At 41.7% G+C, this 26669-nt stretch overlaps 1 protein-coding gene across 3 annotated transcripts in view; it reads right to left on the bottom strand.

Annotated features, from left to right (window-relative positions):
* The window catches only part of LOC139469783 (ras-related protein Rab-37-like), a 150443-nt gene that overhangs the window by 53945 nt on the left and 69829 nt on the right, over positions 1-26669 (bottom strand). The window contains exon 1 of one of the 3 annotated variants that reach the window (XM_071252077.1): positions 14107-14399. The exons of the other annotated variants lie outside the window; for them this stretch is intronic. Coding sequence (XP_071108178.1) covers positions 14107-14202 — 96 coding nt within the window. The 5' untranslated portion in view covers positions 14203-14399. Of the gene's footprint in view, positions 1-14106; positions 14400-26669 lie in introns of those variants that run through there. 3 annotated transcript variants of the gene reach the window in all.

The raw sequence follows: 26669 nt of genomic DNA, 5'->3' as shown, positions 1-26669 counted from the left end.
ATTCAATCATGTTTCCCCGTTATGATTCCGTGACAAATTATGATACCGATGCACAATACGTTTAAAAAGAGATGATTATAATAGAAACTAAATGTACAAATAGTTGACCTTCACTGATTGTATGTCACCCTACACCGATTGCATAGATCGTAGCAGTCAACCAATGGTTTGGGGGGTCCACATTCGATCATGTCGTCCTACAATAACAATAACCCAGTGCGCAATACCTTTAATAAGAGCAGATATATCATGTATCCCCAAAGACGTGACCTGGTTGAGGACAGCAGATTTCTTACTAATGATGATCTGGCCTGGAATCAATTGCTCCGGGCCCAGCTGCTTGTGCTGACCTCTGGGTTGAATGTCAGTGTGATGCTCGAGTACATTTCATCCCGTGTCTCTTTGTCAAGTGTTCCAGTAAGAAGGACAGGCTCACTAAGGACACGACTATATCAGGAGTGGCAGCTGTCATGGTTTGTAGAAAAGGCCTCTTTGCAATATCATATTACTGACACAGCAGTGAATCCAGGTTATAAAGTAATATGGACCCAGAAATAAACCAAAATTAACACGTTCTTATGATTGAAATACTCTTGTACATCATAAAATCACCCCAATTCTATGAAGGTAACGATTCAAAAACATAAGACTAACCCACCTCCACTTACTAAAAGCGACAAAACCCTTTCCATATTTAAAATGATTCTCTACGAACAGTGGAGCGGATTGGATTTATGAATAACTATAAAGTATTGGGGATACCAGGTGTTCGAGGAAAGAACACGTACAAAGGCAAGTGAAAACACAGGGGAACATATGGTTCAAAACAAAATAGGAAATTGTATCGGATATAATTTTTTGTTAAGTTAAGAATGTCAAAATATGAACAGGTAGTCATCTCGAACACACTTCTTTATCGAAGACAGTTTAACGTAAAATCATAGAATCATCATGGAAGGATATGAAAGACGCCGAGGTACCAAATGTACCTTTGTCATGTTTGGGAGCCATTGAGATGTAATAAATATGATTAAATTCAGATATACCATGTCTTATTTAGTGTCATCTTTGAATGTTATTATCACGAAGTTGGCTAATGAGAAAATATCAGACATATCCTGGAGCCACTGTAGGCACGTTACACACGGCAGCCAAACAGCCATCTTCTTGCAAATGCGTAGCTGTTGTAAATGGATTAAACCCAGAGCTGTATTTGCCCAGCAAATCAAGTGGACCAAGTGAACCTACGTTTAGCAATCAAAGCTACATGCCTTGCTAATAGTACCAGACAATGTTGAGGTGACGAGCGTTACATATGGTAGCTAAGTGCACGCGGTAAGGTCACCCGCATGTTTCATCCCAGTACTCACCCTCCCGCTATGCCAGCACATCGTGGGAGACCTCAAATGAGACCCGCGTTCTCGCCATCAGAACATGTGTCACCGCGGCTTAGCGATATACACGGTGGGAGGAGGGGGCAGTTTACTGCTGCTTTGTTAGGCTTTATACTCCTCTCAGTCACCTACCGGGCCAGATGGTTCATCCTACCACAGACAAATTCGGCGTACAATGCGGTAGAAGTATTCATATCATTGGCAGCAAAATGACATTGACTTATCGGAGCATTTGGTTTTTAAGTCATTGAGTGTCCTGCAATATCATGGCTGGCCTGTGTACAGGGATGGGGGTAGAAGGGCGTTTCGTAGTGTGAGTGTGTGATGTGCGTGTGCGTGCATACGCGTGCGTGCGTGCGCGTGGGGATGGGTTGTTGGGTGGTCAAAGCTAAACCTGAGCCCCAGCTGTTGATGGGTATTTGAAATGTGCAGCTGAATTGTCTACGTTTTATTTTTACATGTAAGTTCTCTAATACAAAGAGGGGCGGTCGGGTAGCCTAGTGGTTAAAGCGTTCGCTAGTCACGCCAAAGACCCGGGTTCGATTCCCGACATGGGTACAATGTGTGAAGCCCATTTCTGGTGTCCACCGCTATGATATTGCTGGAATATTGCTAAAGGCGGCGTAGAACCATATTCAATCAATCTAATACAAAGAAGGCTTGATATGTATTCGTCAGTGGCCGATAGTGGAATCGATCCCTACCATCCTGGTATGGGAAGGCTGTCATTCTCGATTTTGACTAATCCGTGAAAGGTTTCCTTGTTTTTTTTTAACGACGCACTCAACAAAAGTCCGCGTATATGACGGCAGTCTGTAAATAATCTGGTCCAGACAAACCAGTGATTGACATCATGAGCATCAATCACGCAATAGGGTCAGCGAGCCTGCTCATCTGATCCCGCCTGTCGTCCCTAACGACAAGCACTGGGTTGCTGACGATCAGTACCAACCCAGATCTTCACAGGTCCCATGACAGGTCGTCAAATTGCTCTGGGTCATTAGTATTGCCGAGTATATTATCCACACTAGCACGTAATCTCTCTACTCCAGCTTTAATGCAGTATTTTGTGATCAGATTGGGTGTGGGTCGTCTACAACGTTATAAACATTATGGCATGCTTCAAATCGGCAGAACTCAGTGAGAGGCTAGGTAGCCAATGTTTTCATGAGACACGAGACGTGAGACAGTAGAGACACGAGGCTGTAATTCGGTACTTGGAGGCTAGTGGCCCATGGTACAATAGACATGACATTTGTCTTGGCACGTTGAGAGGTTATACGGTTTAGACCAGAGTGTTTTTAAGTCACAGAAATAAATTAACGTGAGCAATAATCACAGTGTCTGGTATTATGTTATGTTTGAGTCGACATAAATGTTCCATGTTTAAACAGATGTAATAAATATGTTCTATGTGTCTATTCACCCCGTTCACATGCGCCTCTATACATATGTGTGTATATGTGCATACGTATGTAAAATACATACGTGAGTATACTTGTCATGTGAGCGCGTTTACTCATGTGTGCATATTTACCCCAGGAGCAAATTTGCATCATGTCTGGAGCAGGTGCAAATGTAAATGTAAATTTGCACTGTGTGTATATGTCGCAATGTGAACGTTTATATCAACGTAAGAGGATGATCTAATTAGTATCTGATCTTTTGCCAACACCAAACAAATTGTCAACATATGCCAACTTTTATGCGTATATACAGAGTTGAGCGGACGGTGTTTTCTTTTGGTTTCAAGGAGTCAAAACTTTGTCTACAAATTAAATCAAACACATGTTGCTTCACGCGAAACCTTGATTGGAAAACAACCTGTTTTGTGTTGAAAGTCGTGAACAGACTGACGAATATGTGTGGCTTACACAATTTATATACTTTATTTACACACCTAAGATGCTTTTCTTGTGAACGCATAGTAACTTTACATATACGCACGTATGTATAGTTACACATGTGTAAAATTACTTACGTTAGTAAATGTTGTGCATGTGAACGGGGTATTTAGTCTGTAATTTGGAACCTTGAAAGAGGTTTCTGCAGACACCAACTTGTAACGATCGGCCCTGCAAAGGGCGTCCAAGTCATCAAGTCCAGGATCGATTGATTGGAAACCAGGCTTTAAAAGCCCAAACAACCACTCAAAACAAAGTTCACTTCTACAGGCCTCCGGAGTTTAAGTTGGACAAGACTCCCCCAAACTGGCATCGGGAGACTGTATCGGACCATGCCGCGCCGTATAAACGAAGGTTTTACCAATCGCAGTGGCATGACACATTATTGATCAAGTCATCACGAACATTAATTGTTTTACTAGACACCCCTGTCGTCTTTCTTCTTGTTTGAACCCTTACAGTACACTGCCAACATTGACTGACATGTGCCACCTGGTCATTCATGCTGCTTATACACCCATTTGTATCACTCGATACATCTTTGTATTTGTGCAATCATCTGTTATTTTTAAATCTCCAGTACTTGTTTTTGACAGTATATTTTGGATCAGCCAATGTCCGGTGGTACCGAATCTGGTTTGCCCAACGCTTGAGAATCTTCCATTATAAACAAGAAGGGTGTTAAGTCCAATTTGATCTAAATTATGTCAGGCATTCTGTCGCCAAACTATTTCTCAGTTCTAATGTCGATGCTCCGACAAACCAGATCGACATATTGGATGTGTGCCATGTACCCAACACACCCTACCATAACAGCATTCCTTAAACTATTTCAATTTTCGAAATTAAAAACGAAATATGTTTCACAAGCCGGCGTGTATTGCTGCACAGATAACACAAGTATGTAAGGGTAAAGTGGCATGATTCAGATTAGAGAGTCAGAGTTGTGCACAATGGGTAAACTGAAGGTGCTTTTATAATGAGCCCTTTATATAAAAAAAACCCTCTTTCAGCCGGAAAATCCTATGTTTCTTTCGCTCAAGTGGACAGCCTGCACTGTCGAATCGGTCAAGTGTAAAACGGGCTGTACAACACACCTCCACAATAAATTATGTTAAATCTTTTCGATCGCTAGAGAGTGAATCCTACGAGGAGTATCCCATCTATCCGACTTAATTAACTTGTCATCGAACGCCTTTATGATGACATGTGGTTTGGTGTATTTTTTTTACGTGAGCCCATTGGTTTCTTTGTGGCGGCGTTTTGAAGCGGATGTAACAAGGGATTGAAGCGGATGTAACAAGGGATTGAAGTGCATGTAACAAGGGATTGAAGTAGATGTAACAAGGGATTGTCATCTACAGGAAATAGTTATACTCCCATCTATCCTCCATATAACTTAAATCAATACCTCATCTCCTTTTTGAAGTGACGATAATGGCACATTGTGCACAAATAATATTACGCCTTTCTGAATAAAACCTAATTAGAATAGTAGAACAAAGAACATTAAAGAAGAGCATCTTCTTCGGAGAACATATACCGATTAGTCTGTTCTTGTCCAATGTGAGATCGTCGTTTTATCACGTGATGTATATTTATAACTCTAAACAAGTGTATATATGTTCGCTGCACGTTGGGACACCACATAAGAATAGGGTTCTCAGCCACCCGTGCATGTTGTACAAGGTGACTTTAATGGATTGGAACGCCAGGCCTGGTTGATTGTTTGTCTTTGCACCCCGACGATGTGGGTCGTCGTGGGGTCGATTCCGATTGGTCATGGCTAATTTGACGGCTGCATCACCAAGGAAACTAAATTTATTGAAAAATAATGTACCCACGAACAAGAGCGGACCCCGGCAGCTTCTAATGTGTGAGGTTGCGGTTATCGTTCTTTTAACTGGAGGCTCATCCTTTCAACGTATACTTGTCCAGTGGTAGATTAGATTATTAACACGCTGTTAGATCGTACTATGGCCCAGACACAATGATGACGTTTTGTCTAAAGGTATATATTTTGAGTCAAGCTTGAATATTCGGTAAAATGTTTCACTAACGGGATCGGGTGGTCAGGCTCCCTGACTTGTTTGTTGCATGTCATCGTATCCCAATAGCGTGGATCGATGCTCGTCATATCAACCACTGGTTTGTCTTGTCTAGACTCCATCATTTACAGACCGCCGTCATGTAGCAGAGTGCGGCGTTAAACAGCAAACCAACCAACCAACCAATCATAAGAAAACATGTACGTGCGCACATAGCAGCTCTTTCAACCAGACTATTATCTTACCGTAATTCCGCCAGCTGCCTACCCTACTTACGTCACATATACTATCACATGTACAGTTACATGTCACCCTGGCGACATCGAATGCGATCACTCGCAGGGCGCGCCATTTTGAAAGGCGCCCGCTCTCGCGAGATCTCGTTATATCTATGAACTAAATTTTAACCTTTAACAACGCCATGGCCGTGCTGTAATAAGATAACATTTTTTTTATCCCCCTTCAACAATGTGTGTTGGCGGTGATCATCTGACAACGCATGCTTTATTAACCGTGAAAACATGATGTACCAAAACATGTATTCGCAAACCAAGATCGATGACGTCAGTCAGGCCTGAAAATCAATTCAGCATGACTTCGTCAATCAACTTGAACACAAGGCACTACGCAATAAAGACGTTTTAGCTATGCTTAAACATGGTCATGGTTACAACACGTTTCTTACTAGTCTCTGTTTGGGCTCCAGTCACTACAATACATCCCCAGTCGAGTATAATACAACAAGCACTGCTTCAGTTGAATGTCGCACACTTTTACGACCATGCAGACAAGATGTCACCAAAACACCATTAACGAAGGAAGAAATCTATACTTTTCTGTCGTTACATAATGTATAGCTTTGCTCGAGGCAGCGCTTCTGTGGCCCTGTCACGCAAGGAAAACCCTTAAGGGAGATAGGTCTGACTAAATTATGACATTGTATATGTTAATTAGATGTATACCCGGACGTCGATGTAGATAAAGTGGTGTGGCTTTATGTATGGGGCTTCAACAATGGAGAGTCTCTCTAGGGAATATCCCGCGACAGGGTATAATATGCAGGGATTAAGGCGAGCTCCTTGTCTCCCACACAAAACGGAAAGAAGGCAAGTGATCGGGACAATTTGCTAAGTTCCCCACAAGAGAAAATGTTTACGTATTCATATCGAAATTGAATTTGTGCGTGTTGTATGGGAATATTATTTCTGCGCTTGCTGCTTGGATCGGGGTGATGGTTATGTTCGCGGTCTGAATCACAAGTTGGTTCTCCAGGGGATATTATGATATGTGTAGAGGTTGGCTCGCGAGCGTTTAAACACTGTAGGTTGATTAGTGATAGGAATAAAACCGACGGGTAATAAATATGTGAGTGGACGTAGTTTAGATGTATTGCTCTTGTCAAACGTTAAAGCAGTATATTGTTCTATAATCAGATGACTGACAGTGTATCTTATGTTTATACATGCGTTGTATCATTAGATGTGGTTGCTGGTCAGTGTAAAATGTAACGAATTTATTATTACGTGTTCCGTATAAAGATATAAAGTATAAAAATATTTGTTTTTGGTGAAAAACTTTTGTGGGAAAATATCAAATTTGCTTTACGATCGCCAGTGGGTTGGTTACGGTAACAGGCACAATACTTCATATGAAAAACTATGACGGCATGATGTCCGTACATGCTGACCGATCGACGTGTATACGTTTTCAGTGACTTGCCAAGCAGTGAACCTGATTTCATTACGAGTAATGATAAACATTAGGTATAGGTGACTGGTCAAAAAGGTGAGATGGAGTGAAGATTATTGCACTTATATAGCGATGTACACGTATATGTGAGTGTTTGCGTGTATGTACAAGTCCGGGATAATGCCGGTTTTATGGTACTATGCCACAGTTTTACAGACACAGTATACTGACTCCCAGTCGACAAGTCCTTGTTTTAGCCCCATAATGCCGAGCACCAGGCAGGGAAAGAACAAATACCATGGTTTTAAAGCCGGGGATCGAACATCCGATCGTCAGCTCTCCAGGCAGACGTTGTGTCCACTAGACCACGGAGACAGTCGATTGGCCAAGGAGATAGCTAGATATGTTTACGAGTATTGATAAGGTATACAAATCGCTCCATGCACAGGTGGTATATATTATAAGAAGAGCAAATTAAGTAGATATTCAGTGAAACACACATATGGTTAGTTATTACGACTCCTTATCCACTACAAATATAGCACCACTATCCAAAAGCACTGACTGCACGATGAGACTACTGGTGGAAATTGCCACCGATTAGTCTCATTTCCTAAAGCATGTCTGCACGATTCTAGAGGCACTTGGAACCGATTTGAAAAGTGCCCTCTGGGGGACGCTGTTATTTCCCAAGCACAATAACTGAGAGAATAGCACCTCGACGGTCTATCTAATACAAAGATGAGAATTAATGTCCCGCCTCTGACATCTCAGGGTTATTGAACTATTAGGATAAAGTCGGGAAAGAGCGCCCATTGTCGATGACTACTCCATTTGGGGGCAGTTTCTCCCTCGTGTTGATCAGATGGGAGGAAATTGGTCGTACTGCAATTATGCCTTTGCAATTAGCCTTGGTTTGTCAGAACCATATACCCGTGATCAAGGGCTTCCCATAATTGGTAAAGGTAAAACGTCAACGCCAGAAAACAACCAGTCTCGATAATCCGCCCAAACAGATTCCAATGGGCGTAAAATGCAAAATAGCGGTGGAAATTATATGTATGGCTGAAAATCAGTTTTCTTTTGTTTGTTGGTTTGTTGTTTAACGCCGCAGTTAGCAATATTCGAGCTATATGACGGCGGTCTGTAAATGATCGAGCCTGGACCAGACAATCCAGTGATTGATATCGTGATCATTGGGAGACGATGACATTCATCAACCAAGTCAGCGAGCCTGACCGCCCAATCCCGTTAGTCGCCTCTTGTGACAAGCCTGGGCTGATAAAACCTATTCTAACCCTGATCTTCACGGGTCCTGAAACTCAGTGATAACACGAGGTGTTCGCGAAGGGTAAGCACGCCCCGCCCCATCGGTAGCACTCTCAGACAATTTGCGTAAAAAACAAGACTTTCGTCATATATGTTAGGGTCATAATACGTATTTACACTGTCTTACATAGAAGTGCATCTATGCGTAGTCACATTTGTATATGTTTGTACTGTATAACATAGTAGTGTATCTACATAAGTATATATTATGTAAACTGTATTATATAGTGACGTATCGACATCGTATCACACAGCAATGTATCTATACTGAGGCACACGTGTATATCTCTATACTACATTACATAGTGGTGCGTCTACAACCTGTCACATAGGTTAATGAGTTCAACTCATCGTGTCACATATGGTTATTATACCAATAAGGGAAGGACGGCAGTGGAATTAATTAGCAGTAATTCTTACAGGACATTAGACTGTCTGCGACATGCTGATTAGCTAACTCGCTTAAATGGCTGCATTGTTTTCATTGACTGCGAAGCGGCCCTTAGCATGAAATGTGCCACCAAATCAACGTTGTGGTAAATAAACATAGTGAGTGAGTGAATATGGTTTTACACCGCTTTTAGCGATATTCCAGCCATATCATGGCGGGGGACACCAGAAATGGGCTTCACACATTGGACCCACGTCGATTCGAATCCGGGGTATTCGGCGTGACGAGCGAACGCTTTAACCACTAGGCTACCCGACCGCCCCGTGAATAATCAGAACCGATGTCATCCATTGTTCAAAACTTCAAATTGACTGAGCTGATAACCCCACATGTGATCGGGAAACCCACTGGCTTCTTCATTTTCTCAAAATAAAACAACTATGAGTAACTTCCGTAGTAACATACTCGCAACTGGATATTACAGCTCATCTGTCGCTCGTGAAATAATACGACAAAACCCTTTCCATATCCAATAGAAATCGATCCAATCCAATAGTTGATTGTACAATTCCTACTTTATCATGAGCATGTGTTTATGAATCACTATCAAACAGTAATGAGACCAGGTTTTCGCGAAAAGGTGAGCGTATCCTGCCCCACCGGTGGCACCCGTCACAAACACACGCAAAGGCAAGTCAATTGTTCATCTGAAAAACACGGGAACATGTGGTACAAGTCAAAATAGGGAAATTACATCGGACATCATCTTTGTCACTGATGCGTAAAATTTGGAAATGTCCTCCACATGTCCTCCAAAGTCATTCGACAAGGCTAGGAATTTACATAAGTAATTAATTTTGGACAGATTATCCGTTATTCAGCAAATATTTCCACCGTGAAACAGGTACGTATATCTAAAGTACGGGAAGAAAGAAAGTGTACGATGGTTGTTAAAAATGAAACAAACAAGACATAGTTAATATTGAATGTTGATGTATTTGAAACCGGTATCATAGGAGATACTACATGCATCAAATCAATATGCAGATGCGTTCAGCCTAGTAACGTTTTGAAAACGTTTTGGCCAAATTCATTTTTCAAATGTAACTTTCTTTTGCGCGGCAGTGTAGCTGTTATATTGCGGTCACTCATTCCGCTGTTTCGTGTACTGCCCAACGTGCAAAACTAATTCTTTTAAATCTGATTTTACTGGTGTCTTTGAGTGAAATACACAACCGACTGACATTGATGTCATACAAGGGCGAGCAATAAAGCCATATTTGGTAACTACTTGTCAGTAGCGCTGTCAACATGCATGTATCACAGTCGTGAGACTGCTTGTTACGTGCGTCTCAAGGAACATGGAGGTCGCAATTTCACTTTACACAGTAATGAGAAGAGTGCAGTGTGAATTTCCAAGTGTACCCTTTTTATGCCCGTTTATTTTGTATCAAACACCGACCAACATAACACTGTTTAACTGAAGATTCACAGTCTTAATATTATCCTGACGTTTTAGGTCCTTCGTCACCACTCGCCCCTTTCCGTAACCGGCACATGTCCCGGAATAACACGAGTTGGTCACGAATGGTTCTAGGTAAAACCCGAAACAGTGGTAAATTGCATTAATTTTATTCTTCACATTGAGCGTGACTTGAACGACGCTGGTATTTCAAAGGAGAGGACAAATAATTTTGTTACACCAGTGTATATGTATACTGTATACTGTATTACATAGTGGTGTATCTACACCGTGTTTACATAAGTATATATTATGTAAACTGTATTACATAGTGACGTATCGACATCGTATCACACAGCAATGTATCTATACTGAGGCACACGTGTATATCTCTATACTGCATTACATAGTGGTGCGTCTACAACCTGTCACATAGGTTTAAAGTTCAACTTATTCATTAATATTATTAATTATTATTAATATTAAGAAACGGAGAATACAGATTGTACCTACCGGAAGTTGCCAGTTCATCTTTAGTGATGACGTCAAGCATACATATTGTCACATCAAAATGGAACAGACTCAGAGTGGCATTTATTTTCATCACATTGGCTTCAGTAGTTTCATGTGACTGACTCCAAAAGACCAATATCAGTTGTAGAACGAAACTTAATATTGGCTGTAAAATGAGTTGATAGATCACAAACGTTACCGGGGCAACAGTGTAGGAAACTAGCAGTTACCACTGAAACACCTGTCTGTTGATAGCACTATTGACAGGAGACATCCGATGAACCTACATAACAAGCAATTTCACAACTTTGATACATGCATGTTGGTAGCGCTATTGACAAGCTATTGCCAAACACGGCTTCATTGCTCGCCTCTGTGTGACAAGCAATCAGCAGCGGTAGAAACTAAGAGTTTCAGTCCATTAGTCCTTATAATGATAACATATAGCAAAACCCTTAAAAATGGCAAATTTCTACTAGTCCTTATGATACCTTTACTATTGGGCAGTTTGGCCAGGACTACAGGACTAGTGCCAATTTCTAACCCTGCAATGCCAGGTGGTTATGTATTTCATTCAAAGACAACAGTAAAATCAGATATTATAGACTTAGTTTTGCCCGTTGAGTAGTACTAGTATATAAAACAGCGGAGTGAGTGAGTGAATGTTGTTGAACCCAACCACAATATTCCAGCTACACGGTCGGACAAAAGAAAGTGTACACTTGAAAACTGAATTTGAGCAAAACGTTACTAGGCTGAATGCACCTGTTGTGAGAGTGAGTGAGCGAGTATCGTTTTACGCTGCTTTTAGCAATATTCCAGCAATATCACGGCGGGGGCCCCGGGTCTTCGGCGTGACGAGCGAACGCTTTAACCACAAGGCTACCCCACTGCCCCTGTTGTGAGAAGCTTATTGATATGATGCATGAATATCGCTATGATACCCGTATCAAATACATCACCGTCGAATAGCCATTTATTTCATTCTTAGCCCCCAAAACATAGTGTTTACTCTCATTTCACCGGCACACTGGCCATCTAATTTAGTCGTCTCTTTCGACAAGCAACAGGGTACTTCGGGCCAATTCTACTCCAGGTCGGGGGCACGGGTGGCCCAGTTGTCTAAGGCGCCGCGATTCGCTGTGCAGAGTTGCGTCCCTTGGGCACGCCAGAAACCTATGATTGTGGGTTCGAATCCCGTTACGCCCCAATTATGTTTCTAAGTTTGTCAGCACCATATCCGTGCTCGTCGGTTTCACCGAAGTGGTAAAACGTCTGAGACCTGCATCACTTCGGGCTTTCCTCCCACATTAAGCTGACACGCCGCGATATAACTGGAATACTGTTAAAAGCGGCGTTAAACCCAACCCAACTCACTTTTTTCACACACTCCAGGTCACTGAGGGGTTTGAATAGCTGTACCTCGGCTATTCAGGATACGTATAAAAGAAGTTTCCGGGACCGTTATTGCTAAGAAATAGTATCATCTGTTTCCTTCAGGGGACATTGGCAAGAAGCCCATGGCTATATCGTCCTGGTATGTATTAGCAAAGTACTGCTGCTAGTTCAGTTCATACACCCGAGTCCCCGAAGATTCATACAGAATCGTATGATCATTGTATAGCCGAGATGTGACTGACGGAACACCATCGTAACTGTAAATTGATTTAGTTTTAAAAACAACCATCAAATGATGATACCATGGAACAGAACATATGACTCCAGGCAATAATGACTGAATTAATTATAGGATTTGTTATGCCCGCTCGCTGGCCACACAACCAAACACATTGCCTGCCACCATATTCATTGTCCACATGTACAGGCAAAGAGCATACTATTATATATTGTAGTCATAGCAAACGTGGATACTTCACGTGAATCATGTACATCGACAGTTAATTTATACAGACAGTTTGATTTTTTTATATGCAAAATAATAAAATATTGTAATATGCTTCCCTCTTGATATGCTTCATTTTTAAAAATCAAAACCTAATAAATAATATAATATGGCCTTATATCTAATGTGTGATACGTGGTATAGCGATAAATTCTTCAATTAAGTACAAATATGAAACGTCAATTCCAGAGAATAACAAGTCTCGATTATCCACCGAAGCAAATTCCATGGCGTGAATGGCAAAATAGCAGTGAAAATGATATGAAGGGATCGCTGAAAAAGGTCATGACAGCAGCTGTTGATAAACCTTTGAAGGATTAACTTGATTGGATGTTCCAGAGTTAGATAAAACTACCATCGTCGCATTTAGTAAATGAAACAATAACAGGCATATATATGCCTTTACAACTGAATAAAGTTTCGCCTTAGCTCGAGGCATGTTGTTCAACAGGATTAGTTGCAAACTTGGTATTTCAGATTTAAATAGTACTTGGAATCGGCAATAAAATCGTTGGACCTATGACCTCAACTGGTGTTTATTTTGATATCATTAATGACACACTTTCCACCAGTTCTCCACAACGTGGAACACGCCTAATTAAACCTCATATTGGATCAAGCTGAACGTCACTTCCCTCCGGGGTCTACCTCAACGGCGAACGTATCAATAATTCCTGCCATATGGAACGTTTAGTTATACACCGCTCCCAAAAGCGACATGCGTACAATATGGCAAAAATTAAATATTCATATTCATTATTGATCGACATTTGAGAAAAAAGACCACGGTTTCTGTAAATAGACACGTGAAAAGGACAGTGTACGGCTATGTACATGTATTGTACAGAAACTATGACGGTTACGTAGGTTTCACGTGGCAATATTATACACGAGTGTAGATGAGTAGGCGCCTGGGTGTCATATCAGCAATTGGAATATTAAACCGAGTAACATCCTTATAACATCTTTGAATTACATATAACGTCAATTTCAAAAATCTCAGATGAAGAAAGTCGTGTTTCTGATTTTTGATGCTATACCGCATGGGTAACTTGATTTTGTCGAGATTCTGCGTTGAACTCATCACTGTTGAACACGATGACACAAACAGTTTGTAATTTGAGAATAAGTGATCTAGTATCTTAATAATCATGAACACGAAGCTTCATGTGTGTCCATTTTGAAAACGAAGATGTCAATAAACTCTAAACAATATCATTATCTTTGATGAGGCCTTCGAAAAGAATCAACAAATGGTTTAGTCTAACATATCGCTAAATCTGATAGATATTTTCCTAAACATTCCGATACCAACGCGAACAGCTCGTGTAAGAAAACTCGAGGACACAAACAAGTGACACAAAGGTGTTTCTTCGATGCAACAGTGTCACGACGATCGAAACGATTTACCCCATGAGAGCAGACGTTTCCCGTAAGAGGCCCGGTGGAAATGCACACTACATCTTAAATTACCTTATATTCCGTAGTATCTGAATCTTCATCCACTGCCATATTCATGAACTCCGTGGTTGATGTCATAGCGTGAATGACAGATACATCGTCTCCCATCGTGGCCGCTGTGTTTACTTTACCATACCGTAAGGGGCTTTTCCTCTACTCGAGCAGACGACACAAAATGCACATGGATAAATAATCACAATATCCGCACGTTAATATCCAAATATCCAGCGTAAGGGAATAAGCAGGGGATCTTTAGATGTCTAATCCGCTATTCTAATGATTACAGCTGCTTCTGAGGACCTGCTACGAAACTATCCTAGCCTACTGAAATAAGCAGACGACTAAGGCATATTGAGCGGTCACGTGATACAGTGTCGCCTGCTCATCGAACCCAATGGCAGATGGACCCGATATGGGTTATCAGAAACAACTTGCGGAAGAGACTGTGAAGTAACGCCCATTTCTTTTGCTTTTAAGATGCGACGGAGTAATAACGTTAAGTTTTTATTTCCAATTTGTCCAAAAAGACTGATGAAGAGCTCCAAGTAAGGATGCTTCCGTCACGTTTCTTTTTCCTCCTCTACCTCCCGTGTTATTGATTTCTGTGCGTAACGATTAGATTGTGCATGTTGATGTGGGTCCATTCCTTTATCTTTCGGGAATGGAAACATCACTGTGAGGACACCGCAATTACAATGTAGCTTGTAGTCAAGTTTATAAGTGGAAATCGTAGTACAAAATATGATCATGCTCTTAATGCCAATTATAGATACGGGAGGTACATAGTGCTCATGCATTGAATGTGAATGTTCAACTGAATTTTTATACAAAACATATTTTCAAGTTATATTCTGCTAGTCAGTAAGGAAAATTGTAAATGTTATACAGAACAAAACGAGGATATTAACCCACCTTGTAAGAGTAGTGATCTGTGAGTAAATATGATTATGTCACTCGTGAAATGATGTGCTTAAATCTTGTCCAACTCTGAAAAGAGCAATACGGTGTCTATGTGCTGAGCAGGTTCAAAATCAACCGATTTGATTCCATTCCGCAGCTTTCCTTAAGTAATAACATGTACATCATGCATACTAGTCACACATGGGTTCATTAACGACAGGGTTCACTGGACATATTTCCTTTTTAACATACCGTCGTCTTGTTAATTATTTAAGAGTCTTCCAGGATGTCGAGAGCCCACGGGGACCTTCATACCATGATCCAAAGACCACGACGGTGTAGGTATTCCCGTAATTACTTGGGAACGTCATCTAACCCAACTATAGATCGATATGAACTGAAGAGAATTCAATATACACACGCCTCCGAACAAACACGGCCATTTTATCATGATTCCGTGAGCAACAGCGGGCACGTCTACATGATGTGCGTGATGAGACTGTCATCCTGGAACACCAGGTGTCCATTGTCTTATAGTGACGGCTTTGTCATAGTGTATGGAAATCTAGAATTCCATTCTCCCCGGGATGTGCTTTTAGAAATTGATTTTATAACGTGATAGGGAGATATTTAATTGAGGATCGGTTGAGTAAATGTCTCCCAAGAAATCGTTTAAATAAACACCTGTGACAAAGTGTTTGCAAAGAGGGGGTGCTTGTTTACACAGGCAATGTTTTCGAAGCTTTTAATTAGGACTTAATCTGAACATAAAGCTGCTGCAGTCTGTTATGTTAGCATTTATGAAGTAATGGCAGGATCGGCTTGAATTATTAACAAAAGATTGACTCCTGTTACAGTGATATGAAGCGTTCAAGGTAACATGTTTAAATACAACTGGCACTTTTCAAAATGGAATCAATGTATAATACAGTGTCATATTTACAATAAAGGGTAGAACCCCAGGCAATCTAATGACGTATTTGATTGAAATTTCTATAGATTTGAAGGCCTACTCTTGCTATCCCTTGATCGATACATGATGACTCGTCGTAACTAATTAAAAAATAACGTTCAAGCTTGAATTATCGATATTTAGACAATTAAGCAATCTAAATTGTTCTTTCCTTTACAATCCATTTACAAATATCAACTGAGTTTCGTCAAGTCATGTCATATAATTACTACCTAAAACACGAACTATAGACAGCCAACAACTAAAGCTAACCCATCTTACTAAACATGGCGTGGAGTGAAATGTTAAACATAGCTACATCAACTACAGGTACTAGCTTCCATTATAATATCTGTAAATAAGATTTACTTATTTCGACGGGTCGTAGAATGCTACCGTATTTCGCAAAATACAAACTAGTATTTTACATTTTTTCAGAAAAAAGCACACGAAGAATTAAAGAACATGCAGGAAGTCTCTTGAAAGCTGAACGTAGTAATTCCCATCTTCATGACGCTGCATTCAAATGTTCACCAAGATAAAACTACGGATCGCAATACGTTAAGGCAAACACATAGCTCGTGACATTCCCGTCTGGGCGTACGATGGATCAGCTTGATATATGAGGTTTGGAAATCAGGTTGGGGAAGAAATACGAGCACGACACTGACTATCTGCATATATGGCCGAGAAAGATTCCATCTGCGGTGCAAGGTTACCATCAACTAAACCATGATGAGGTTTCGGGATCATCGTGTGCAATGCATGTTGAATTGTCTTGTCACGGAATAACGCTACTTTCAGTGATTCGTGAGGTAAAAAGCTTTACAGTTTTTAGCTCGAAAGTATGGACACACGAAATTCGTAATGTCTGGAAAAGCAGGGTTGGAGTAAAGAGAAGAAGGATCATTATCAGAAGAAATGTATGTTCGGAGTGCGTGAATGTGTTTGGGTCAATGCTGCTTTTGATAGTGTTTCAGTTATATCACTTCATGTAAGCATGATGTGGGAGGCAAGCCCGGGAAAATCTGGGATTCGAACAGTCGATCAATGGTTTCCGGCAGGCTTCGTGGACGCCATTCTGCACTGCGAGTTGCAATGTGGCGCCTGAAACAACTGGGCACCATGACCCCGGGGACATACAACATGTATACATTATGTGTAATTTATATAATTAATTTGCTTTACTTGCCGTATCTTGTGTAACGGTATTTAACATCAGGTAGTTTTGCGAATTTAGTTTAGAATGCTAAGAATACGAAATTAGCTTCCGAATGACGATGCAATTCCCTATTTTGATTTGTGCCATTATGTTCCCGTGTTGTTTTTCAAGCGAACAATTGACTTGATTTGTATGTGTTTGTGACGGGTGCCATCCACGGAGCAGGATACGCTGACCTTTTCCCGAACGCCTGGTGTCATCACTGTTGCGATTGTGATTCAGAAACACATGCGTATGGTCTGATCGAAATCGAACATTGGACTCGTTCTTTAGCAGACATTTCTTATGATTACGTAAAAGGATTTGGTCGTTTTTATTTACAAGAATATCGGCAAGAATCTCAGGGGATGGCGGTGAGAAACAAGATATCATTACTATAAGAAAAAGCTTAGGGAGAAACTGTGCATTTGGATAAAAAGTGGAAGGAACCCTTGATTTAAACAGAGAAAATGTTTTGTTTGGATTTCAAGGCAAACACAACACCCCATTGAATATTGTACTTTTAATAACAAAACAAGTAATATACAGACAATGTAGAAAAGGATTCATGCCACATCTAGAACACATACTGCATGAGATAATTATATTAGTGATTACAATGCTGAAAAGGTAATGTCATTTGCAAATTGTAACTATGCAAACTTTTCTGGTCTTCCTTCCACACTTTGTTTAAAAACTAATTTGTAAGACACGCCGATACAGTGCGTTGACTTTAAAGGCAAGACTTTATATGCATGAAAAGATGTACACTTCTTGAATACTATGTACCACAATTTGTTGACATGACATGTATATACAAATCCTGTACCTGCTGAGATGAATAAAGAAGGATAAAAATGTCATTACCGTGGCCGTCTTGGTTTAAAGAATACATTTAAGAACAGTAAGACCAGACTTCACGCCGAAGCTATAGTCCCAGTTGATCGATATTGCAGGGAAGATAACTCTTTGAGTTGTCATTTAAAAAACCAACCAAGTATCACATTTATATCATTGTACTTTTTGTTTCATCCTGCCAAAATAGTCTTAAGACCCTACTTTGAAAATAATATGTTTTTGCATGTTATTTTCATATCGATCTCCGCAATCGAGCAGAGAAAAGAGTCCTTGGGAGGTGCATCGCAGATGTTGTTATGATCACCTGAACTTCTGTTGAAAGGAAAGGTCCTGGGGGACCTGGTTAAGGGTTGTCAAACCCACAATATCTCCACCATTAATGGCGGCAATAACGAAAGAACCCACAAGAGAGAAAGATGGGGGCCGAGAAATAGGATCCATTTCAATACGAGGACCTCATAATCCCACACTATGCCTGCTTATAACCACAAAACTCAAGATCGCTGCACCCTGAAATAAACAGTCATCGAAAGCCAGGTCTTACGCTGATGTTTCAAGGATCATGCTCTTCTTTGTAACTAAAGACCCGATGGTTGGACATCGTTCACAGTGACAAAAAGTAAACGCGGATCTCCACAGGGAAATCTAAGTTCGAGTGCGCCACAGGGCAATTCTAGACGCAATCACCATTTTAAAAGACTGCAGAGAAAATGAACAAGACTTTTATTTGTTGAACAGAAATAGCGTATATTGTGAAATCGACGACGAAAGAAACGCTTGACGTGATACAAAAATTATTTGTGTAATGGAGACATCTCTGTAATGCCGGCTACAAGGACGTGATTCCTTGCCAGAAGGTCTGAAGACGGCTGTCTGTCAGCTGCTTGACATGAGTTAAACCCCGAGACAGTTGTTGATTTATTGGTGTTGGATGTTTGGAGTTAATTTGAAGGGAGACTTACCGCATTTAGTTTCCTGGGCAAGCGTGCTCTGCACTGGCATGAATATTGATAGTTTTGAGATTTGTTGAATTATATGACCCCAAGACGTTTATCGGAGTGTAATGTCAACGATTATCAGATTCTGTCCCTGTAGTGGAATTGTTCCTTAATTTGTTTATTTGTTCCTTTTGCTCTTCATTTGCATCATTTTTCTCTTCCTTTGAAATGGGGCACGGGTGGCCTAGTCGTCTAAGGCGCCGCGATTCGCTGTGTAGAGTTGCGTCCCTTGGGCACGCCAGAAACCTATGATTGTGGGTTCGAATCCCGGTTCGCCCCGATTATGTTTCTAGGTTTGTCTGCACCATACCGTGTGTTTCACCGAAAAGGTAAACGTCTAAGACCTGCATCACTTCGGGCTTTCCTCCCACATTAAGCTGACTGGAATAACTGTAATACTGTTAAGCGGCGTTAAACCCAAATCACTCACTCACTCTCCCTTTGTACTATTTTCTCTTCCTTTGTACTATGTTGTACTTCCCTTTGTACTATTTTTCTCTTTTGTACTATTTTTCTCTTCCTTTGCACTATTTTCTCTTCCTTTGTTCTGTTTTTTCTCTTCTTTGGTACTATTTTTCTCTTAGGGAAAAAATAGAGAATCGAACATTTTGTACTCGGAATATGCTTTGACGATACATTTACACTTGCAATATTTATTTCCGTTGGAACTAATTCATTGTGGAACTGATCATGCGTTGACAATATAAAACCAAGGTTCCTTAACCCCGAACAAATCAGAGCCAAACCGTGTTTCGGTTGATACTTTTCTTTTCGAGGAAATTAACAGGACCACAGAGGCTAACGGACCACATTTTGTTTTAATGAAAATTCTGTCATAAAAATAAAAATATACTTACTCTTTCTCTTATTCAAAACTGAAAGACGGACAATTATAAGCCAATTCTATTGCAAATGTTTCAAAACCACTGTGTATCCAAACGTTTCATTAAAAATTAGCAAATCACCAGTTTAAAATTAGACAATATTCACATAATGCGAAACGAAACACCATCTATTGTATGCATATTCAGCAAGCTTTCACACACACAGGGCCAAAACAGTGAAAGAACTATCTTCTGCACAAGGTTTCCGTACTCTGCTCGCATAGCACGTACAGTCAAGTCAGTGTAGTGAATTGTACATCATAATTGACAATTAGTTACAGGTGCCGCGTTAACCGATAGTTACCACGGGAACATGTCCACACATTTTGAACCGGATTCGCCCCAAGTGTTAAACATACAATTAGTTCAGACATACAATTAGTTCAGACATACAATTAGTTTAAGCCTGCTTCGCATACTGTACTCATGCGGGTAACCGAACTCGGGTCTTCAAGGTAACGATCGAACACTTTTACCACTACACCACCACAACGCCCATATGATTTTAAAGCCAGCTGTCTTTCATGAAAGAAGGTCCCTTTAACATCAAATTATATCAGTTCATCGACAAATGACAATGAGCAATTATTTTCAGCCGCTATAAAACGACAACAGTGGAGATTTTAAAGTTCGTGTTTGTCACTTTTCAGTTCAAATCAAGTTATTTTGTGGCTGAAATTGGTTTAAAGACATTTGACTTTAAGTTCTGCATTATCCATTTAACTTTTTGACACACGGTTTTAAATCACGATGAAAGGCTTAAAAGGTCAAGTTTGAGCTGTTACTCGTTTACAATTTTCAGATAGTTTGAATCTGCTTCAGAAGCAGTTAAAAGTGAGAAATTAAGCCGAAATAAATCACGCTCCAGGAAAATGTTAACACTCCAACAGGTTAATACAGACGGTTGACACGTTTAATACAATAATGATTGCTTGGCAAAGAAAACGTGCAACTTTAAGGAGATTAATTTAGCTAAGTTTCATCAGTTATCTTTACTCAGGATTAAACGCTAACGTTATAATCAGTAGTAAACACAAAAACTGATTGGTAACGAATGTGTTTTTGTATGTGGAATAAGAACGGCTGAACAATATTGAGACACCTGCTTTTAATGGACAGAACGCAACGCAAGCCAATTGTTAGCCAATCAGGAAACAGTTGAGCTTAGTGGGTGTGGCCTAATATTGTTTTGATTTATGGATACATAAACGCAAAAAATGCTTGCTTCAACAATTAAATTTTATTGAGTTACTTGCAATTTTTTTCTATTTATTTAAAACAAAAATAATTGAGCACCTGTTTATTTTTGAAAAAAATAAATTGAGCTCTAAAACATTAAAAACAATGCTGAACTCAAGCCCAAATTCCAACCCAAACCCTTTTATTCAAATAGTTGCTCCCTAAGCAGCTTGTGGACGCACCTCTAATACCCCATAGGGTTCTGGATTAGAATCGGCCATCAGTAGATCTCAAGAAGTGTGGTACCGTCATGTGATATTCGTTTGAAATGCGTATGTGTATGCTGACCAACAAGAAAACGTTCGTTGACGAAGGCCTTTATCTTAGCAATGGAAATCTTCGAAGAGGTAGACGCGACCTCCGTTCTTCCTCTCGAAACACATGTCTCTTTGAACGACGCTACATATCATCCTGTCTGTCCATGTTACAGCTCACACACGTCTTCAACTGTAATGAGTGAGTGAGTTGGTTTAACGCCGCTTTCAACAGTATTCCAGTCATATCGCGGCGTGTCAGCTTAATGTGGGAGGAAAGCCCGAAGTGATGCAGGTCTCAGACATTTACCCCTTCAGTGAAACCCACGAGCACGGGTATGGTGCTGACAATCTAGAAACATAATTGGGGCGAACCGGAATTCGAACCCCTAATCATAGGTTTCTGGCGTAGCCAAGGGACGCGACGCTATACAGCGAATCGCGGCGCCTTAGACGACGAGGCCACCCGTGCCCCCGTCATAGCGAGAGGTCAACTTGAGACATTCAAATCAATAAAATATACGAACCATTATAGATATTTCGTTGTATTATGTTGGTATGTAGTACTTTAGGGTCGGTCTAAATCAAGAATGAATTAAACAAGGTGATCTTGAAATGTAGATGTGACACATGAGTAGAACACTGCAATGTTTGACTGTTTCATAATGTTGAAAAGGCCAGATTATCGGTGTTATAATGTGAAGCATACCAGTCGATAAACTGACAAGAGGCGTCATTCTGGACAATCTGCAACTTCTCAAGCGCTTCACTGGCAAAATGAAACAATATTACAATCGATCTACTGTTAGGGGAAGCAGAAATGAACACTGAATGATTTGGGCAATATGAAAACCGACCTAATTGATGGATCGACGGGACTTTAATCACTGGATACCTATATAGTTAACCTAACCCATTTAAAAGTGCAACCTGCATTAATCCCTGTGTCCCCTGCACAATGATATATCGCAGCAAAACGTTGATTATGTCGTCTTAGGGGTATAAATCATCTGATAATCGATGTTCAATTATTCTACAGATTGCTGCGATACAGAGGTAGACGGGCATTATGCGTGGGACTCTTGTGTGTAGAGAAACTGTGTGCTGTACACTGGTGATGTGAGAATGAAGTTGAGCTACTTGTTTGCTGTTGCTGTTTACGATAGCCGACTTAACTGCTGATTACTTCAGACGGATCTTACATCCACGACAGCCACGCCTCTCTGTGCTACACCGCACCACACCACGCCTCCCTGTGCTACACCACACACGACGCTCTCTGTGCTACACCACACACGACGCCCTCTGTGCTACACCACACACGACGCTCTCTGTGCTACACCACACACAACACCCTCTGTGCTACACCTCACACGACGCCCTCTGTGCTACACCACACACGACGCTCTCTGTGCTACACCACACACGACGCCCTCTGTGCTACACCACACACGACGCCCTCTGTGCTACACCACATACGACGCTCTCTGTGCTACACCACACACGACGCTCTCTGTGCTACACCACACCACGCCTCCCTGTGCTACACCACGCACGACGCTCTCTGTGCTACACCACACACGACGCTCTCTGTGCTACACCACAAACAACACCCTCTGTGCTACACCACACACGACGCCCTCTATGGTACACCACACACGACGCCCTCTGTGCTACACCACACACGACGCCCTCTGTGCTACACCACACACGACGCTCTCTGTGCTACACCACACACGACGCTCTCTATGCTACACCACACACGACGCCCTCTGTGCTACACCACACCACGCCTCCCTGTGCTACACCACACACGACACCCTCTGTGCTACACCACACACGACGCCTCCCTGTGCTACACCACACACCACGCCTCCCTGTGCTACACCACACACGACGCCCTCTGTGCTACACCACACACGACGCCTCCCTGTGCTACACAACACACAACACCCTCTGTGCTACACCACACACGACGCTCTCTGTGCTACACCACACACAACACCCTCTGTGCTACACCACACACGACGCCTCCCTGTGCTACACAACACACAACACCCTCTGTGCTACACCACACACGACGCCATCTGTGCTACACCACACACGACACCCTCTGTGCTACACCACACACGACGCCTCCCTGTGCTACACCACACACGACGCTCTCTGTTCAACACCACACACAACACCCTCTGTGCTACACCACACACGACGCCCTCTGTGCTACACAACACACAACACCCTCTGTGCTACACCACACACGACGCCATCTGTGCTACACCACACACGACACCCTCTGTGCTACACCACACACGACGCCTCCCTGTGCTACACCACACACGACGCTCTCTGTGCAACACCACACACAACACCCTCTGTGCTACACCACACCACGCCTCCCTGTGCTACACCACGCACGACGCTCTCTGTGCTACACCACACCACGCTCTCTGTGCTACACCACAAACAACACCCTCTGTGCTACACCACACACGACGCCCTCTATGGTACACCACACACGACGCCCTCTGTGCTACACCACACACGACGCCCTCTGTGCTACACCACACACGACGCTCTCTGTGCTACACCACACACGACGCTCTCTGTGCTACACCACACACGACGCCCTCTGTGCTACACCACACCACGCCTCCCTGTGCTACACCACACACGACACCCTCTGTGCTACACCACACACGACGCCTCCCTGTGCTACACCACACACGACGCTCTCTGTGCAACACCACACACAACACCCTCTGTGCTACACCACACACGACGCCCTCTGTGCTACACCACACACCACGCCTCCCTGTCCTACACCACACACGACCTCGCCACATACCCTCCTCGCCAATCCTCTACACCATCCCATTATATTCCTCTCTCTTCATCTTTTTTCCGCTCCACTCATACCTCCTCTGAATATGTCCAATTTCCTTATTCGCAAGTACTATACGTAATTTAGTCGACTATCATCATTGAGATAATGGAACTTTAAATGAAACTTCGGCCACTGAATGCGGCCAGAGACCGCTTCAGCTGACACCTAGGAAGGGGGCCTGTGTTGATCCGGAAGATATGTGACGTGTGAACATCTGGTTCACAGTACGTACTACCGGGTCATAAAGTTCAAGTACAGTTTGTTAGAATGGCATCACCGCATACCTCCACCTTGATACAAATGATGGTTGCATTGCCTCCCAGGCTGACCGTGCTGAGTGCTGGGTAACAACACAGCACTTGACGACTTCATCAACGCCATGCTGGGTGTGAGTCGTGAAACATATGACCGCATCAGACTGACTCAAGGTTGTTGGCCAGAAACTCAATCTTCGTTATTCTACAGTTAAAATGTTGTGGCAAAGGATGAGGCACAATATTGTCACCTAAATAACAGAGTTCCACAATCATATACTTCAAAATTAATGTATATACACATACTCTACAAGGCTTCTGTAGACTCCCTACTATATAAGAGAGGCGAACAGAGACAGAGAGAGATATACCACGGGTTTTCCGTCAGGAAGTGCATACATCTGCAGAATGACATTTTAATGCTTCAGAGCAATTTTAATCGGTAAGCTTGCTATGTACTCCTGTTAACAGTATCCTACTATCCAGCTAAAGACCTTGCCTCCATCTGCCCTTCAGCACGGGATGATTTTCCGAACTTTTTCCAACAAGCCATCCAAGCTCACAGACGTCCTAGTCCTTCTATCATGAAAGGTATGAGAACCTGGTCTACAGCGGCAATAGCACCAGAGTTACCATACCCAGAGTGGTTTTACATGTAATTGTAAAATTGTCAATAAACGCGACTTGAGTCAAATGGTGGTTGTATATTGCACGGAAAGGTCAATCCAGGCTATGGGAGTTGTGGTAATGACCTATGGTTTTAGAGAGCCATTAAGAACTCACAAAACGAGCATTTGGGTATCTTGAATCCACAAAAGGAAAACATCAACACAGACAAAACACACACTTCGTCTTAATGTGTTTCCAGCAGTGTTATTCACAGATTTTTTTACAGATATAAAAATAAATTCCCAAGAATATCAACCCCCCAGACAGTAAGTGTTGTCAATATCCATTCCTAGTTAACGTACGCAGCATGAGAAGTGACAGAAGCATCCTCCTATGCCATGGGAGTATCTCGGACTAACGTGCACCATTGTCATTACCCTAAAGTATTTTAGCTCATTATCTGACGTTGTTTTCAAAAAATAAAACCTGCAATTGTACCTACTCTGGGTAACTGTTAATGTTGGCTGTTAAAAGGAACATAAACTGTACAAAGAAGCATTAGAGAAATGAGTGTGTTTCCTTCATCGCCAGCGTTTAAGATGAACACTTTTAAGAACAATCAGTGTCTGAAATGTTATACTCATGCTTTTTCTCATACTTCTACTATACATCTCCGGGGGGATGGGTGGCCAAGTCGTCTAAGGCGCCGCGGTTCGCTATCCAGAGTTGCGTCTCTTGAGCACGCCAGGAACCTATGATTGTTGGTCCGATTCCCCGTTCGCCCTGATTATGTTTCTAGGTTTGTCAGCACCACACCCGTGCTCGTGGGTTTCACCGAAGTGGTAAACGTCTGAGACCTGCATCACTTCCGGCTTTCCTCCCACATTATGCATACACGCAGTGGTATTACTAGAATACTGTTAAAAGCGGCGTTAAACCCAACTCACTCACTCACTCACTCATTCACTCTACTTCATCCACATCTCCACCAGTTACGTATGTTGGTCGCCATCGCATTCAGTGAGATATGGAAGTGCGTGAAGTTTGAATTTGGGACCGACCATTTGATGTCTTTGAGATTATGAAAGTCAAGCCCCCTATGTGTAATTACTCAACATTCAGAATTGCATTGTAAAATTAATGTTTCGGCTTATAGATGTTAACTGACTAGTAATAGTTACTGTGACTTACACAAAGCAACAAACATCAAGGGGTTACCTAATCATGGGTAATCTTAATTAACAAATGCATTTTCAAGAATAATGATTACAAAACCTTCTTTGTCCAACTGTATCGACCATTACGACAGCAATGGTACGATGAATATAACTAACCGGCATATTTGAACACATATTGTGTCTACAAAATTAAGAAAGATTGGGAAGATGTTGTTCACTCAATGTTATATTATCTTTAATAACGGTGTTTGTAGCCAACACATTCTATCCAATCTGAGAAGGAAGTTCAGCAAATTAAAATTTACATTATTCTAAATAGATCACCACCACGAACATTGCAATTAAATAAACAGGTCTCTTA

Source organism: Haliotis cracherodii, unplaced genomic scaffold (assembly GCF_022045235.1).
Source record: "Haliotis cracherodii isolate W230 unplaced genomic scaffold, xgHalCrac1.p SCAF_2, whole genome shotgun sequence".
Classification (NCBI taxonomy): domain Eukaryota; kingdom Metazoa; phylum Mollusca; class Gastropoda; order Lepetellida; family Haliotidae; genus Haliotis; species Haliotis cracherodii.
Note: the sequence above shows the minus strand (reverse complement) of the source record. Positions and strands in the feature narration are given on the sequence as shown.